This window comes from Centropristis striata, chromosome 3, assembly GCF_030273125.1.
Source record: "Centropristis striata isolate RG_2023a ecotype Rhode Island chromosome 3, C.striata_1.0, whole genome shotgun sequence".
Classification (NCBI taxonomy): domain Eukaryota; kingdom Metazoa; phylum Chordata; class Actinopteri; order Perciformes; family Serranidae; genus Centropristis; species Centropristis striata.
The window spans coordinates 32613957-32633972 of NC_081519.1; the positions used below are offsets into that span (position 1 = coordinate 32613957).

The following is a 20016-nucleotide window of genomic DNA, read 5'->3' on the forward strand; positions in this document are numbered from 1 at the left end:
AGAGTCGAGGGGGGGTTACGATGGGTCCTCAGATGAGACAAAAAGAGGAAGTGGGGGTTTGGGACTGGGTGTGTGCTGTATAAATAGACATGCTCATGAAGAGGACTGGAATGTATGCTTTAAACTAGCTGACAGCATCTGGCTGCCTGGTATGTTAAATATATCTGGCAAGTGTCACTCATATTTCTAAAGATTTCTTCTATTTAAGCTCCCATCCGCACTATTTCGCTGGGGATGAAATGACACACTGTCTGAAATCTCCTTTACTGTAAAGTGCCCCCTGCTGAATGATTGGCTAAATGATAGAATGATAACACAGAGTGGTATAAGTAAGTAATTGTTTCCTACCTACAGTGATAATATAAATGCCATAACAGGGAATGGCCTAATTACTGTCCAGGTAGTGACCTTATTCAGGGTGCTCAATAAACTCACGTGCATGTGTGTGTGTGGGTGGATGTGTGTGTGTGCGAGCATGTGTGTGTGTGTGTGTGTGAGCATGTGTGTGTGTGTCTGCGAGCATGTGTGTGTGTGTGTATGTGAGCGTGTGTGTGTGTGTGCGAGCATGTGTGTGTGTGTGTGTGTGTGTGAGCATGTGTGTGTGTGTGTGTGTGCGCGCATGTGTGTGTGTGTGTGTGTGTGTGTGTGTGTGTGAGCGTGTGTGTGTGTGTGCGAGCATGTGTATGTGTGTGTGTGTGTGTGTGTGTGTGAGCATGTGTATGTGCGCGAGTATGTGTGTGTGTGTGTGTGTGTGAGCGTGTGTGTGTGTGTGTGTGTGTGTGAGCGTGTGTGTGTGTGTGTGTGTGTGTGTGTGTATGCAAGCTTGTGTGTGTGTGCATGCGTGTGCTTGCGCGTACACACTTGTTTTGTATAATTCAACATGGTTAGATAGATAACTGCGTGATGTAGAAATGAAAGTGTAAGAGGTCAGTTTAATAAGTAACTCTGGAGAAGGGCATAATGATACTCTGTGTTTATCTAGTGACAATGAACTGAGATCATAGCAGTAAAAATACACTCTCCCTCCCCCTCATTTATTTTTTCCTGGCAAAGATTGCGAAGTTTCCAGTAAGCTACGTGCTACACACACATTCTGGCCTGTGGCCAAACCTACCTGCCAAACAGGTATGTTGACCTAACAGGAGGGGACCAGAGTTGCTCTGACATCACTAGAAGTGTGTGTGTGTGTGTGTGTGTGTGTGTGTGTGTGTGTGTGTGTGTGTGTGTGTGTTTCTTTGTGTATGCGTGTGTGTGAACTCATGATTGTGTGTTCTAGGAGTACTGTACTAAGTTTATTAAACAGGTCTAAAAATGGCAGTGAGCAAAGATTAAATCATGTCTCTTGAGCTCAACATTGTGGTTTTATCTCTTTATAAATGTATTTATTTATTTCTTCTTCATTATTGGTTTCTTATTTTTGCAGGTTTGTTTTATCCATGCTTGTTCTGTCAAAGAACTTTGTGAACACTGTTTTAAAAGGTGCTATATAAATAAAGATATTATTAGTATGATTCGATAGAAGTTTTTGATGATAGTAGAACTAATCAGCTGACTGTCATAGCCAAGAAATTAAACTTTGTGAGACAGAAAAATGTAGTCTAGTTAGTGACCAAAGTGTATGTAGCCACTATGTCACCAAGCTCCACCAGTTTTATGAGAATGGACAAATTTAATTTAATTTAATTTTCACTGGTCCATGCTCTGTTGTGTTACTGGGCACATACACTTTTTTTTTTACAGCATTCTTCCTCCACATTCTTACATTTTGCTGCAAGACATAAACATCACACAAATTTTTTTGCTCCGGAACCATCAGATATAAATGTAAAACCTGTTGACAGGACTGAATGGTGGCAGTCATTGGCAATACAGGAAATAATTATACAACAGACAAGCCATCCAAATGTTATCATGCCCTGTCATCTCCAACAGGCCAGACCTGTTGTGCACAAAGTTGAAACCAGAAACCAGCATTTGCCAGAGTCGGTGGGGTGAAGCAGACAGAGCTGTGTAAACCACAAAGCTTAATGTTGAAAATGGTGAATTTATAATGTTTCTAGACTAATGTATCACACAGGTGTAAAAGACCACAAGTAATTATGTTGTCATTTTGTTATTGCACACACACACACACACACACACACACACACACACACACACACACACACACACACACACACACACACACACACACACACACACACACACACAGAAAGTGAACTTTCACAATCTATCAACACATATTGTCTGCTTGTCATCATGCATGTTGGCCTTCACACAAAAGTGGCACATGGTTCATTTGAAAAGTTTAATGCCAGTGCTGGATTGCAAAACTGGATCAGGTGAGCTTGTACTTATGCCAGTTAACAAGTGATGTTGTGCAACACAGGAATTTTGAGAAACCTTTCCAGTAAGCAGGACTTACAGGTTTTTATGGCACCACACTGGTGAGTCTACTTTATCAAGCCCTGTTTTCATGATGGATCATAGTGCACGGAAGGACTTAAAAGGTGTTGTTACTCCTCTCTTTTCTGTACTCTAGTTTGTAGTGCAGGTAATAGAGCCAGTCAAGTACAGTCCTGGTTCGTAAAAAAAGATGATTATTATGAGTATCTGTTTACCAACCCTACTGAATCCCTGATGTTAACAGGACACCTCAGACTGCGTTTTAGTTCACCCTCCAGAGTTCTACTCAGACACAATGTACACTTGTCAGTGTCTTGATCGCAATACACAGAGCCCTTAAATTGCCTTGCAAAAAATAAATCTGCCTTCATCTTGTTTTATTTACGAGGAACCCTAAAATAATAACACAATGTGTTGCATTTACTAATTTCAGTTCATAAAACACATGGTTGTTCTTCAAAATGAACCGAAATCTTAACATTTACAGCTACAGAGTTGTTTTATTTATCACTTATGTAAGTTTGGATTGAAGAATTCATGTGTATGGTTTGGAAGACTCATGGAATAGCCAACATTTAAGAAGCATTAAAGAAGTAAATATAGCCTAAATATAGTTGTAGTACCAGTCTATTTGACAAAATAGACAGAAAAGGTTAAAACTCTTAAAAGATAAACCTGTGTGTAACAACAGTCAGTGCAAGGGGGGCAGAATCTAGCCCAGGGAAGAGTGACATTTATGACCTGCAATTAATAAGGTGGAATTTCCCTGCTGTGATAACGTGGACTATGGTTTACCTGTGAAGTGCTTTTTGGTTTCTTCTTCCAGTATTTTTACAGAAAATCTGTGAATCTTCCACTGCCTGTCCTACAAAATCAGATGTTGACCTAGGCATTGTTTTTGTAGTTATGGAACTTTATGGTTGTGTTTATACAACCTAAAGCACTTGGTACACAAGGTCTGAATAAGTCCCCACTAGAACGTCCCGGTGTCCCGTGTGCCATGTAACCACAACATCTCCATGTTTTCTGTCTCTACTGTTGTCAAGGTGAATATGCCAAAAACTACCAGTCAACATTGACTACAACATGGTACATGTACAGACAACATGTTGTTTTATTATTCAAGGCTCATCTCTAGCTCCCCCAAAAAATATAGTCCCAGTTACCCTCTTTTACCCTCACTTTTAAGGACTGAATCTAACCTAAATAAATTAATAAAAACTGTTCAGAAATGTTATTAGATTTACTTCACATACATGTACATTTATGAGTCCAAAGTGAATGACAGGAAAGTGGAATAATCACAATAACACATTAAAAACTCAGACAATAAGATGATATAGTTGCTTTGAAACTACTTTTTACTTTTTACATTCTGTAAACACACTTTATAATAAGTGATACTGATAGACATGTAGTGCACATCATTACGATATTAATGTGAAGTGAACTCTTTCTTTGTCCTTCACAATAAGTGTACCAATAGAAGACGTCAGAAATTTGCTCCTAGATTGAGATCCACAACTGATTTTACAATCGTATATAAAAACCTTTGATCAAAGTTTTACAGTAACAAGGCATTAATATGAAAGTGAGAAAAAACAACAACAATAGAACACAATACAGTCATAAATGCCCTTTTACCGAAACAAACAAAGTTAAAGATGAGGATGAGTTACTCCTGCATCACGAAAGAAACACCAGAGTGAATTTAAGCCTCTTTATGTGGGCAAAAACTCATAAGCATCCAAAACAATCTTCATTTTAGTTACTGTGTGCTAGGGGTGACCCTGAATTGTCTGAATAGTAAATATTGAATATTTGATTTGAGTGCCTGATTTGACAGAGGTGAATTAATGTAGGCCCAAACTGATTTTATGTACAGCCAAAAAACACAGAACCTAATACCCTCTGTCTGTTCTTCTGCACCGCCTCAGTACGATAAAAAAGTACACACACACACACACACACACACACACACACACACACACACACACACAGTCTCACTGCTCTGCTCTGCTCTTACATCATAGAGCTTAAACACAAGGGGATTAATGAACAAAAACAAAAAAACATGATTATGAATCATGAAGTACAGTCGACTTGGCTGAATGCAAATTCTTTTAGACTTTCAGTACCTTTAAAAGCGCTATATAAATCAAATGTATTATTACAGTTATATTAATATTAGTTCAGGACACCCCAGCTGCGCACACAGTAAAGTTACTGCAGTGACAATCAAAAAAACACAAAACAGGTACAATATTAACATTGGTTCATAAAACCTACTAGAGCCAAAAACACTGGCTTACGTTTTCTGCAACACCTTCCTTGCTTGAAGGAAGTTAGTGTCTTAAACATATGGGGCAGCAAGTTTGTTTTTTCCGCTGCACAATCTTTTTAGTTTGTGAACTCTTACTCCCCACTCTATGACTAACACTTCACACGCCCTTTCCAATCTCCTCAATCTTCCAGCCGCTGGAATTCTTTCCGAATTTGTAAACAAGTCTCCGGCCATCGACTCTCTCCAAGATCTCCCTCTTATAGTAATACCTGAGGAAGGAGAAGTTCCAGTTAGTTCAGTGTGTAATTCCCTTAATGGTTTTAAGCACTTGTTAATAGATACAAGTGGCTTTTAGTCTCTTTAATAATAGTCTTTCACTTGGGGCTGGGCCAGGATTTAGGTTTCAGGTCAGATAATTACTGGCAACGAAAACTGGAAATGCAGCACCAAGAATGAAGGAGGGAAACTTCCTTGCATATTAAACCCTTTGCTGCACAGCCGTCATTTGAATTTCCTTAAGAAATGTATCTTTATGATCGTTTTTTGGTTTTTAATTGCATATAGTATCTTCACCAATCCACACGTCAATTGTATAATGTCTGTGGTTCTGGATTAGCTTTGTGAGCTGACATCATGGGTTATCTTGGCTTAAAGTTGACAGTCAGAGTGAAAAGGTGTGGCAACTCTTTGTAGAAGCCCTTTGAATTTCTAACAAGGTAAAGCACCAGTGTTTGCTTTTTCAGCCTCTAGATGCTCACTAAAACTCTCATGCGTCCCTGAACGTCTTTGTTGTAAAGTTTCGTTATTTGTACAAGAAGAAAATGCCTCACATCTGACTGTTTAGTGCTCATGTAAGATTCAGGCAGATTGAATGTAAAGGCTACATGAACTCACCTCATGGCACGACTGAGTTTTTCGTACGTCATGCTGCTGTTTTTTTTCTTCTGGCCCCACATCTGAGCCACAGCCTCAGACTTGAGGAACTTAAAGACACCCTCCTGACGATCCTCCCATTTCATCAGGCCTTCATTTCTCTCTGGGTGGATCAGAATGTCCCTGATGAACTCCCATAGGTGAGTGCCACGAGGCGCTATAGACACAGATTGAGGCACAGTGTTTGTTTATGCATGGATATATAAGCATTGGCATGCAACTCAGACAGATATTGAGAAGCTTTTTGATCAGTGTTTTACATGATGAATGATAGTATGCTGATGCACAGCCTTACCATGTTTAATTTTCTTTGGATGGTCATAAACGCTGCTGCTGTGTTCTCTATTAACTTTGGGGGGTCGCCCACGTGGTCGCTTCAGCCGAGACTCTACTTTCTCTGTTTTGATGTTCACCTCTGTCAAAAAAACATTAATTGTCAGATGTCTACTTAAAACACTGAGATGGTGGAATGCAAAGTACCTTACAGACAATGAGTTCTTTCACTTTACAATAACCATCATTTATAAATGGTAAACAGATAGTTTTTTAATGTTTAATCATCATTCATAAACCGTATATAGACCATTTACAATGGTAAATACATAATTTATTAATGTTTAACTAAGTACATTTATAAATGGCAAATAGATGGTATAATAATGTTAGTTTATAGTTACTTTACCATTAACAAACAATTAAATTACAATTAATAGTTTATCAATAGTTTTAGTTGCACTCATTATAACATTTTAACACCATATCAAGCATGTTAATGATTTTGAAATGATTCATATACCTTTAAGAAATTGGTTGAAAACATTTAACGATTAAAAATGTATAGCACTTTGTAAATGGTTAATAATTGGTCTATAAACATCTATAAACATTACTTAGTTGGTTATTGTAAAGTGTTACTGTTCTTTCTTCTTACTCACTTGATATCAGAGGATAAGAGAACTCTGGTTCTGATTCGCCGCTGCCAGACACTGGTGAACCGTGGCTTGAGAGGTCAAACATGCCACCTGAACACATGACAGATATGTTGTCAGATACACATCATTCTTAAGAAATTGGCAAAAGAATTGGGCAAGATGATAAGGATGAAATGCTTACTGTTAGAGGAGGAGCTGTACTCGCTATCAGAGTGGTTATCAGACAGGTAGTCAGTGTCTGCCAGCTCCATGGTCAGACTGCTCAGATCATAATCATCCCTGTAGTCAAACTCCCTCTTGGTGACAGGTCCTTCCACTGTTGGTTGGTAGTAAGTAGGAACATTAGATTTGTTATTCCCACACAAATCAATTGTATGCTACTATACATGCATGAAATGAAAATTAAGAATGCATCAAATTCAGAATTCAGAGTGTATTTTGACAGAACAACAGTACATTTTTCTAAACTCCACACAGACTCGAGAATTCGCTGCATGTTTTTTGGTTGATTAAACTACTAGTGTTGATTATTCCTGTTTTAAAAAGTTTGAGAGTTGCTTAAATTGCACTTATTTTTATAGACTGATTCTCTCACAGACTCCTTAAATTGTATGTGTTTTTGGATTCCTCTAGAAAGTGACATGAATTTTACTTTGTCTTTCATTCATTATTTCTTCATTATTTTGTTGTTTAAAAATGCTAAATTAATCTTACATTGTACTACATTCCTCTTCCTTGATTGGAACAAGCTCTTGCATTCATTTTATTTTGGAAAGACTTCATAAAACTGTAAAAACACAGGTTACCAGTTAAGATTTTATACCCTGCAGCGCATACTTTGTTTATTTCAATGAATGCTAAATTGAAATAGAAATTAAGTTTTTAAAATGTGTTTTTATTTTGACTGACAGAATAATTGATCAATCCAAAAAAAGAATTGATAGATTAATCGATCATAAATAATCATTAGGTGCAGCCCAAAACAAAAGTTTGAACATTCATCTCTTGAAACCCAACTTGGTAGAGGAGGGTTAGAATTAGTTGTGTGCAGTTGTGTGTGTTTAGCATGTGGCAAAAACAAAACTGAAACTCAGTCAAAGGAAAAAAAGTGTTTCGGTTTACCCCTAGCAGCTGGTTGGCAGGTAGCTTTTTATATTTATATTGTCTTTGTACAGTTGTTAATTGAATATATATCACAAAGGATAAGCAAATGATCATATTCTGTTTTAATTTGGACTTTATGATTGAATTACAATTTTAAAAAATGATTTTTTTTGCTGTAGTATGTAAAATCACTATACTATGTACCTTGGCCAATTCTAATGGTGCTGAGCAAAGGGAAGTTCAGGTTGTCCAGGAAGTTGTCCAAGAGCTGGCAGGTCTCATTCAGCTCTGATCCCGACAGGCTCAGCAGCTCTGGGGAAAAATGATCAAAGGAGATTAAAAAAAGCTATCTAGAACTATTGTATTTATTGACTATATTCTGGGTTTATTGACCCTTGACTTACTAAAATCTTAGTTTTCTAATACTTCATTTTACAGGTCTTCAAATTCCACGGTAATTAGGAAATAATTAGCAAGTAACATATTTAAATGTATCTTTTAAACTACTCCCAAATTACTTAACATTTTTCAGAAATCTCCCCAACATTATTTTTTTTATTATATTTTACTCTGACAGGTGTAGACAAAATGGCTGGTAACATTGTTAATACATTCCACATTTCATGGTAAGTAGATAATAATTAACAAGCAAACATCTTCAAAAATGTTGAGTAAACTACAAACAAATTATTGTAAAATTATATTTCTATTTATTATATTTACCAATGACCATTTTTAGTTAGCTAGTAATATTTTTTTATATAGTTCTGCCAAGTGAATTGATAATGCATAATTGGGTTTGCTTGCAAAATTTTTAATTGTATTCAACTTTATTTTGCTACTACAAATGCAGAGTAATGTACACAATTAAGTAAGTGAATAGTTAATGTATGAATATCGAATAAATAACAGAATAAAAAACTGGGGTCCTAATTTTAAGTAAATTGTGTCATTCCATTATAAACCACTAATCCGATGCCAAGAAAATATGTAGAAATCAATCTGATTAAAGGGAAAACACTGATTAAAATTTGGATGGGAAATGTAAACAGAATACCGTAGTCATAATGAAGGTACTTGCCAAGTTATTTATAATTTGTATTGATACACGATTTCCCATAAAGTTGGAATCATTTTGTTTTCAGACACAATCCTCTGTGAACTGTGGTTTCATTTTTATTGAGATGTGTTTGGAAGAGATTTATTAATAAAGTTTTGAGAAGATGTACACTGTATCTGTCAATCATAAATCACATTGTCACAATCATTACATGGAAAGAGGTAAAACAAATTTTATTCCAACTTTATGAGCGACCGTGTATATAATCTATATCTTACATATATTTCATAAGGCGAGATCTTAAAGCCTTTTATTATTGACAACAAGGCTAAGTCGGCAAGTTTTTAACCCTGCAAAGTTAAATAATTCCTCTATATTTTTCATGTGAGCTAATTTGACCTATCAGTTAAATTGGTAGTAAAATAACTTTAAACAGAATATAATAGTAATGCAATTTTTTGGTTGTCATTTTGTAGGAATCAAACAAACAGGTATTTGTTTAATATCTACTAATTATTAACTAAATAGCATAGTATAATTATTAATAATAAAAAACATCACCAAACTCTGACTTCAATTCCAGACCAGCACCCAAATAGTGTGAAATATGGATATATAACAGCACTGAAATTCTAAGAATCATTCCGACATAACAGCTGAAGTTTTACCATGTTTGGTGTTGTGTTCCTGCAGACTCTGTTGAAGATGTAGACCGAGCTGTGGGCCGAACACCCCCATCATCTGTTCCCTGTTCATCTGGCAGAGAGAAGGGCCATCCATGGTGCAGTAGGCCAGATTCAAATTGCTCGCATCAAACTTGGTACTTTCTACTTGGTCACTGATCCACTCCAGGACGTTATCTGCTGTCCACCAGCGAGGGCTGATCTGCCTGTACAACTGACCTGTAGAGAGGGAGGCAGGTATTGAAGGTGTGTTTATGGAACTATCACTATGGAACAGCATTACGAATCAGGAGCTGAAATTGGCAGTAAGGCAGATTTATATTATAATCTATAAATGTTAAGTTGTCTCCCCCAAAACTGAAACTTGCTTATTAAATGTACTGCTATATGTGAATATATGTATATTTTATTTATTTTATTTTGTTCCTTTCATGAAGGTGGACAACAAAATGTGTACAGATTGGAAAGGAGCAGCAAGAAGAAAAAATTTCTTATGTTTGTCTGCCCGCTAATTGATAAATAAAAATAAAAAAGATGGTCTGACATCACATACAATTGATTTTCAGTAGCCTACACCAACACAACTTTGATTATAACAAAACACTTAAAACAACAAAAACAAACAAAACCCCATACAAGTACATGTCTACATCTCAAAAACAAAAGACCAAAAAACAACTGATCATAAACAATCAGTTTAAGTTTCCAGTACATATTGAACATTTTTTCTGCATTTGTACATTTTTTTTTAAATCTGTTATTATCTGTACAACCTTTTAAATCCTGTAGTTGGGAATTCCATATTTTTTACACCGACAACCAAAACACACATTTGTTTCAAGGTAGTCCGAGCAATATATGTGTATGTATTTATATACACGCTCAGCTATCAGAAATGTGAAATGATACAATTCTGCATCATCATCTGATTTAGGGCAGACAAAACAAAGCCTAAGCGACTGAGCAACTGGGTGGCAGCATTCACCCCTTCAATGGTTATGCTGAGTTAAACATTGTCAACCTGGTTAATGATTGAGCCAACAGTGTCTAAATGAGGTCAAAGCAAAGTTCAGTGAGCTAATGGTTCCACTGGCTGAAGTTTGAAAATAAGGAATCATGTTTACTGTGAGATTAGTCTTCAGGTGAAACTCGTCACGAAACTCAGACTAATGGTTAACAAAGGCTTCACCACCAAGACGCCACAAGTTTTTTTGCTGTCACACAGATGACACAAACACCTGATTCTGACACCGATGATCAGACAGAAATGAAAGTCACAGCAGGACTAAGTGTCCCTCTTACCGCTCATGATGGAGCTGTATGTTGAGTTGCTGTTCTGCAGCACACTGGGCTGCTCTGGGACATCAGCGCTGCCAGTCTGATACATGGTGAGGTTGGCCAGAGTTAGGATGCTGCTGAGGCACGGAGATGACATGGAGACGCTGAGAGACATAGAAGATACCTGTTAACAAACAAGAGCTACTGTCACTTCAAGTAATACCTAATAAACACATTTGTTGTGGTTCAGCTCTGTAACATAATCCAAATCTGTATCATTTCTTAACATGAACACAAATATTTAAATAAAAATGTACTAATGTCTTTACCTGATTACAGCATGAGCCACAATATGAAGCAAAAGAACTTAGCTCCAAGACAATACGCAGAGGGACCGTGTGGTGATAATTACCACTGTTGAAATATCACTTTTCTCTTTTGCCTGTTCTCTGTGTAGCCCGTCTCTGAAGCGCCGATGCATCTGCTGCTGCACTTAACCACCTGTGGATTTTTACGGTAAAGGAGTGGACTCAGGTGAGTTAAGGGGAATTCCACCTGAAATGGCCACACCTCCATCCCACTTTCCCGAGAACTCGATCAACAAAACAAACCTGCTCTGCTATTATCTCTCACCCTTTTTTCTGTGTTGTTCACACCATCAGATATGGTTACTTTGTGTCTGTAATTACAGACTGGGTAAGCATTAATAGGTTTGCTTTGTTTTAGGAGATTCCTTTAGCTGAAAATGAAATGATGGAATGTGTTGGGGGATCTTCATTCAGTACAAATAGATTAAAGCAGCTGAGTGGAGTATTATTTGCTTTAATAAAAGTTAAAATATCAATTGTGACATTGAACAGTGCAACTGAGTTAACTTAACTCATTATCCCTGAGCGATTTAGCACTTATTAACCCATACACGTTATCTAGAGTTGCCTCCTTTTCACATTAAATAAATCCATTAAAAGACACAACTAATGAAATTTAAAGAGCCTTTATTAATGTGAAACAGATGTAAAACAAATGGAGGTTTAAATGCACATGTTCTGTTATCCTCCAGTGAAAGAACAACAACCTTGTGTTATTGTGAGGGTGTTGGATGCTGTCCACTTTATAAAGCTCTTGAAGCAGATTTGTGATTTGTGATATTAGGCTACATAATGGACCAATTCAGATATTTTCAACAAACTATTAGTAGTTATGGGCAAATCCTTACTCTAGACTGAACTGGGGGAAATATTTAAGTTTTATGCTTTGCTACATAATAGCGCATACTTGGTGTTATTAAGTGAGAATGAATATTCTTGTGGTATTACTACCAAAGCATATTAAGATCATAATTCAACCTCCTAATGTACTACTACTTACATTACTACCAAATAGCAAATGTGTTACAATTCCGCACAAAATTAAGTATATTCTGTGTTCACCATGCAATGTAAACACAATTTTAAAGATGCTCTAAACAGATTGGGCTTGTCACACTTGCGTTGATCACTTACATAATGAACCTGAGTGGACACTATTATGAGAAACAGATACAAAAAGTCAGGCCAAAAGTAAACAAATGGAATGTTGATACAAAGTGTTTCCTGACAGTGAGAAAGACAGGATCCTTCAGGGCAAACACACATTGTTTCATAGGCCTGTTCAGGTGTCATCTTGCACACAGAGAGCTGCAGGTTTCTGTCCTGAAATACACCTCCTGTTGATGCGTCTCACTGCTGGTACCTAGTGGCCACAAATATGTGCACATCCAAATATTACAGCCACCTAATCTGTGGGAAGGCACAAGTTTACAACTTGGCTACAAGGATTTTCTTCCATTTGGAGCATTAATGAAGTGCAACCCTGATGTTCTGGCTGCAGATGTCTTGGATGGGGTTGAGGTCAATGCTCTGTGTTTTTTCCTTCTAGTTCTTGCTTTTACAACTGAGCCATACAACTATTGCAGCATATTTAGGCCCAGTAATTACATGACAACCACACTGACTTGACACACTTGAAAATTAGGCTAAAATGTAAAATGTTCCTTTAAAACCTTTTTGCGGCTGTTTGTTTCAGTTTGTGTCAGTACAAATATGCTGATTTTTTTTGGTGTTATTATAGTGTGACAATAAAGTTAATGTTGGATATTGTGTATTATTTGGATATTGTGTGTTTTATGGGATATATACACCGCCCGCCCACTTTATTAGGTACACCAATACAATCTAATTCTTATTCTACTTTATGTTTATTATGGAGGTTACACTGAATGGTGGTGGTGTACTGGAGTACATAATTGGAGTACTATATTAACAAGTGTTCCAATATTCAGACACTGTATGTAAAATGGGTGGCCTAAATATTAGACACACCTCCTCTAGTTCAACACAACTGTAAACTTCAACCTCCATAGTAAAGATATAGTTAAAATAATAACTCACTGACAATGCCCATCAAAACTGAACATTATTATTAATATTATTATTATTGTTGTTGTTATTATTATTATTTTATTGTCAAGGCAGATTGTATGGCTGGAGATTGTTTTGATCACATGAGATTAAGTAGACCTAAGGAAGTGGACAGTTGGTGTATATGTACGTGCAGCCATATGTGTGTGTGTTAGAGTGTGCGTGTGTGTGTGTGTGTATGTGTGTGTGTGTGTGAATGGGATTTGATATGATTGTATTTCTATTAATAAAATGATTAATCCTGCTTATTGGTCCGAGTCTTTATCAACTCACTTATTGATTTTCTGTGTGGAAAAAAAAGTAGGTCTACATAGGTTTTTCAGCATCAAAGCAGTAATCATTATCTGAAGCCAGTGCAGATGAAATTAGAGAGTATTTATACTTTTTAAATGAGGTTTTATTCGTCAAAGTTTATTTGTCATAAGTTTGCCTGTGTGTTGCTTATGTTATTGTGAAAAAGGATATTTACCCTTGCTGATGTTTTCACCCTTACTTCAAATTATAATTTTTCAGACATAACAAACAGAAATGTTCTTACAAAACAGAGGGTGACTATTGATGCAGTTTCACTGCACTGAAGATTTGTGCAGCTTCTCCATTGCTGCTGTCCCAAATTTCACAATAGCACTCACACCTTTTTTCCACAGAGTGCTGGAAGAAAAGGTTAGTGTGGAATGCGGCCCCTCAGGTTTCTGCTTTCTGACAAGGCACCAGCTTTCATGGCCTGTGGAAAAACTGACAAATCATTTCACCACATGTTTTTTTTCTTCACCTTTCTTTACTCTCATGCACCTGGGGCCTGTTGCACAAAACTAGGATAAGGGATTAAGCCGGGTTATGTTGGTTATCCTGGCTCAACTTATTCGTGATCCGGTTGCACAAAAGCAGGACAGGGGGCAGTAGAATATGTTATGGTATAAGTTACCATGGAAATTTATTCTATGGAGCTAGCCTGCCCCAGACCAGGCTAAGTTCCAGGATCTATTTAATCTCATCTCTTATCTCAGTCAGCAGTCACCACAAACGGACACCAATAGTTATTCCACTGGCCTTTACACATTGTTATCACATAGAACTAGACCCACTGTCATTATTTAAACATTTGTGATCATTCATTTCAGTCATTTTGGATAACTGATTATTTTAGATGATGTTGCAATCATTGGATAATTTACAGTTTCCCATAGAATTTAGGGCTATATATAAAATGACAGATTACTAATTTAACTTGTTTTAGAGGAGGAGAGTTGTTAAAATGAGGGCCGTGGAGCTTTTTGTGGAATTGTACTTCAGTATAGGTTTCACCAACAAGGAGATACTTAATCTTTTGGCACATCAGCCAGCATCACATTGTCAGAAGTATCAGGACTTTAAAAAGATGCAAGACAATACATCTTTTCCGCAGAAAGAATCAGTCTCATAAATTTATGGCTTTTGTTGTCTTCCTCAGTGTGGCCCTAAAACTTGGTCGTATAAAATACACATCCCATATAAATAAATATATACACAAAGTGTAACATTATGTTCCTTTATTGAATAAGGATAAATCAAAACAGGTAAACCATCGGCTCCTTTCAAAACTGAAGTCACAGTGACTCTACAAGATAGAAAGCACAGAATCAAAGTATATTATACAACACAAGGATAAATACACATTCAAAGGTCTAAATATAATACACCCCTCATGTCTGCACACTGAAATAAATGCAGGACAAATCCATACACATGGAATGAACAGACGAATGATGCAGTAGCCTCCCTGCAAGCTTGTATACACACAGTATACAGCACGTACATGATAAGAGGCCAAATCAATAAAATAAAAAAACACACAAATTCCTCTGCCACTGCAGGACATATTTAACTTAAATTTAAAGCATGCATATTAACTAAAATAACTTAGCACATATTGGTCCCTCACTGGCCGACCACTGTCGTCATCAGGGAAGATTGCAGGATTGTCCCAGTCCATGGTTGGGGGCCCTCTGGGGGCCCTCTCCTTCCTCAGGCAGGCCACATTGTGGAGGACAGTGAAGACACTGAAAGCGTGCCTTCAGGAGGCCAAAGGTCATCTCGACTCTGGTCCTGGTCCTGGCATGGGCATGGTCGTAGGCCTGCTGTGCTTCCTGGGGGTCTGTGAATGGTGTCAGGAGAAAAGGCTGGCAGGCAGACCCCCTGTCTCCCAGCAACACCCCAGAGAATTCACCTGTCAACACAAAATCTCATCATTACAACCTCAAACAGAGTGACATTCTTCACACAGCCATTATGTAAAAAGTGGTTATTAATGGCTGTGTGGCTCACCTTGTGATAGGCGCTGACAGATTTCAGAGGTCCCAAAGACTCTGGAGTCATGGACTGAGGCCATTCTGCCACAACATTGATCAGACAGTCAGCATAGCAGACCATCTGAAATCATAAGATGAGGACTATTAAACCAATCAATGCACATCACAAGCAATGCACAGTGTTCATCAATTGACAATATCAAAAAGTTATGTTCACCTGAACATTAATGCTGTGAAAGGATTTCCTATTCACAAAATCCACCTCATGGGCCCCTGGGGGGATTTTATCCTGAGGTGTGTGCAGTCCAGTGCACCAGTGACATTGGGGAAACCTGTAACACAAAGTAATGAGTATCCTACTATGACTAGTAACAGTTGTCCTGTCATTTCTAGATTTTCTCACCTGCAATCCTATAGAACTCATAAATAATCAAAGGTTTTTCTGGGAAATCACCCATATATGTATATATTACACATGATAGGCAAAAAGTGGAAGAGGAAAAAAAATGTTATTGTCATTATTATTGTTGTTATTATTATTATTGTTATTATTATTATTATTATTATTATTATTATTATTATTATTATTATTATTTTGTATTTATTTATTTATTTATTTTATTACTACTACTACTACTACTACTACTACTACTTATTTTATATACATATATTAAACATGATATACTTGACAATATCAGGTATTAAATACAAAAAATGCAGAGGAGCAGCAGCTGAAGGTGTTTTCGTTTACAGGTCAAGTCTTCCCTCTGCTGGTGGAAAATGTGTATCGCCTCTTCAGAAACCTTTTTTAAACTCAATAAAAGAGGTAATGAGTCATGTAAGAGGCATATAAAACGAATTTATGATTTTTTCTCATTCCTCTTCCAGATGCAATTTCGTCCCACTACTAGTCCTACAACTGGAAGAGTTGCAGGAAGAATATTATATATCAAAACGTGCGGTTTGATCGGGATCGGTGTGCTATTACTTTTGTCTACGAAATGCGAATTTGGCCAAAATTTTGCATTGAAGTGAATGGGACGGCCGAAAAAAAATTAGCGAAAAAGAACAATAATTGGGGATTTTTAAACGTCTACTTCTCCGGCATAATTTCACCTAGAGACTCCTTTTAAACTTTAAACAGTAGACATAAGTCTTGTGCATCGGCGCATTAATCCACGTTTCGATAGGTCATATAGTTTTTTATCAATCCCTGTTCAATGACCATGATCATTTTTGGAGAAATTCTGAGATTATAATGGGTGTGTATTGCATGGAATGTTCGTGTCACAGTGTGTGACATCATCGCCAGAGTGTAGAGGGAGAGAAAAAAAAGTCAAAAAATAAATTTGAAAACTGCGCTCCAGGCCGCAAGTTCCACTCTACAGAAATAATTTATACATAGAAATGTAGGAAAATTCGTCTTCTCCCTCACAATCCTCTGGTAAAGCTGTCAGAGTTATAGTTTGGGCGTAGGATGCACAGATGCGCCACCAACACGCACCAACAGCCTCATTGGCTTCCATATTTTTAAAAAATGAAGATTTCTGAAAAAGGGAGATGTAACAGTTTTTTAGATCACTCTAACAAAGCTATTTTTTCATTTTTCTATAAGCATATGTAAAAACATATGTAGCTGTTCAGGCAGAACTCAGGACGCTCAAAGTGAAGTCGGATCAATGATAGGTATTATGGTTTTGCCAAAATGCTTTCTGTTCGAGGCCAGAAATTCCAGTCTGTCCACCTCTGGCTGCTGTCACTCTTCCGAGAACATTCAGGTGGCAGTTAATTCTGTTGATTGCTCTGCTCTGATTGCCTTTGATCTTTGCTCTGATTGCCTTTGATCTTTGCTCTGATTGCCTTTGATCTTTGCTGTGATTACAGTGTGATTGAAGTAGCATGCTGACGTGTTTCATTCAGCAGGATAATCTTCACAAATTAACACCACTTTTATGATGTTTGAAGCGGTGTGTGACAAGCTCATCAGCGGTTTTGACAAGCTAGTGAAACCGTAGCCTAATAAATTGTTTATTAACAAAATTTACAACCTATAAGAGTTTACAGAGCTCTCAAAAACACGACTAGAGGCTATGAGGAGGACTAGTGAGAGAGTTTCCGTCAACCACTGTAGTCTCCTTAGCAACTTGTTAGCTACCGCCTTTTTAAGGACACATAAAAACTTGAAAATTCACAAGTGGGGATATTTAGTAACTTCTTTTATATCGTACAACAAAACGGCAACATTTCTTCAGCGTGTGGTAACCACAGACCTTATTTCAGGCATCTAACCACCAACACAATTAAAAATCCTCATTGAGTTTGAGAGGTTAAACCCCAGGGTGCTAACTTACTTTAAGAACTCATCCATGTGGTGCTCAATACTGTCTGCAAAAAGTCCTGCAACAACTCACTTAAATCCACTGTAGAGAGCCAGCGATGACGGCGACTGTACGAAGACTTGTGTGCATTAAACAAACACTACAGCGAGTATTGCTTTAACTTTTAAAGAAGCAGAACCAGATACCTGATGAGTCTATCTCAATATGGTTCCTGCAAAGATAATAAAGAGCTGCAGCTCAAGGCTCAACGTTTGTTCTTACACTAAACTAAATTCACGCTGCTGAAGAGACAACACTGAACTCTGATGACCCTCCTGCTCAGGATCCTCTGTGTGGCCTTCAGACAAAAAAAAAATAAACGGCTGAAGTCTGTTTGAAGTGTTTTCTGATGAACAAGTGAACCACACAGATGCATTGTCTAAACTCAAAACCTACAAAATAACAGAAATCCAACAAATAGTTAAAATAAAGGAATACTTAGCACTGCTGGGTCGATCAAAGCATCATTTTGCTGCATGTTTTAGCCCATTAACTACAAAATTCAATATTTTAAAGTGGAATATTGTAACATTATTCCACTTCAGACTTTACAAGCTACACAGTCAAAATCAGATCCTATAAAAAAACAAAACAAACAACAACAATTTAACATTTAGAGAAGTATAGTGACTTTTATCATTTATTACAATTATTTTAAATGTTGTAGCAGTGAGATAAAATTAAGAATTTTTAAGTTGAAACGCCAAAACATGCAACAAATTATTAGTTTGGTCCTTGAAATTAAAATAATTCAACTCAAAGCTTGTGATTTATTTGAATTCATGAACATTCCTGGACACCTATCAATGTAAAATAACAAACAATCTACAATGACAGCAATAATTATTTATTAGGGTAATTTGTATTTTCAGAGTGTACATGACGATGCACATACAGTTATCTGATGTCACTTGTTTTAAAATGTTAAATGAACCTCTTGTCAGACATATGGATTGTTCTTTGTTCTGTTTTGTTCCATTAAAGCCTTCATGTAACTCATGTTGTATAAATGCTTCGTCAAGCAAATCATTGTAAAGAGAAATAATTAACCAGCTGATTAAATTACATTATTTCCAAGACTTATTATTGGTAGAACCTGTACTTGAGGTATCAATCTGACCAAATATAAATAAAGATTTTTAACATATGTTCCTTGAAATATAAGTGTGAGAGAAAATCAAAAGACAGAAGTCTTTAATTTTGTTTGTAAACGAAATCTACAACATCTTTTTAGTTTGTTACTTTCCTTGATGAGTGACAGTTGCTGGTTTGTTGCTGCTCCCCACTGTCAGTAAAAAAATGACCAATAAATGACCAATCAATCACTACATCAAAGTAATAAGATGCTACAAATTCAAAATGTCAACGTAAGCCAATTCAAGCCCATTATGTTGCATAGCTACACATATTTTGCTCCATTGCCACTGTCACTGTTTTTGTTTTTTATTGAAGCCATATAACCACTAAAATAAACTAAAACTGCTTTTTAAAAGCAAATGAAAATGTGTTTATCAGACTCTTCTGTTATTGTAACTTGAATCTTGTCGAAGTATACTCACTGCTGAGTATATTTCATGACGTCATGTTTGTTTGCTTTTTGCTTGGAACAGTATAATAGAAAACTTCACACAGCGGCTTTTTCGAACATTTGAGAAGTTTTACTCCTGCTTATCAAGATGTGTCACACACACACACACACACACACACACACACACTCATGTAACAGGTTTTATCAAGTGAAAAACACGTTACAGGCATTAGACTACATGAATCCTTAAGAATGAACATATTTTATTAACTGTATTTTGTATTAGTATTAGGCTAAAGTGTCATATCCATGTCTAGCTCGCTTTGTTTTAAGTTAAGTAAAATAATTTTACTTAGCTCACTAAAGTGTGAGCTTCTTAGATATAAAACAGCTCTATATCTATGTCTAGCTCGCTTTAGGGACAAATGTTAGTTACGTTTTTGTGCTGTAGTTAGCTAGTTAGCATTCTAGCTGTTACAATAGCTCCCTGTGTGAATTTTTTTATATATATATTTTTTAAGTAGAACATGTTGCAAGCAATTTGACTCCAAGAATCCAGATAAATGTACATATTTTATTCAGATTTTGTTGCTTTTATAAGTTATAAGTTCATAAGTTGCTTTTGTTGGCTAAGTTCTGAAGAAATGTCAGCTAATTTCTTGTACTGTGGTTAGCTAGTTGGC

At 36.7% G+C, this 20016-nt stretch overlaps 1 protein-coding gene across 2 annotated transcripts; it reads right to left on the reverse strand.

Annotated features, from left to right (window-relative positions):
- Window positions 1–3686: 3686 nt before the first annotated feature.
- On the reverse strand, window positions 3687–11173 carry elf3 (E74-like factor 3 (ets domain transcription factor, epithelial-specific)). 2 transcript variants are annotated; one of them, XM_059329121.1, is made up of 9 exons: window positions 11010–11173; window positions 10705–10844; window positions 9388–9621; window positions 7864–7971; window positions 6737–6871; window positions 6559–6645; window positions 5919–6038; window positions 5585–5780; window positions 3687–4959 (listed from the first exon to the last, which is right to left on the reverse strand). In XM_059329121.1, the coding sequence occupies exons 2-9, from the start codon at window positions 10835–10837 to the stop codon at window positions 4848–4850; spliced, it is 1125 nt and encodes a 374-aa protein (XP_059185104.1). In that variant the 5' UTR covers window positions 10838–10844; window positions 11010–11173; the 3' UTR covers window positions 3687–4847. The 2 variants fall into 2 exon arrangements, with proteins under 2 accessions (XP_059185104.1, XP_059185103.1); XM_059329120.1 differs by having other exon boundaries at window positions 10705–10864.
- Window positions 11174–20016: the final 8843 nt, after the last annotated feature.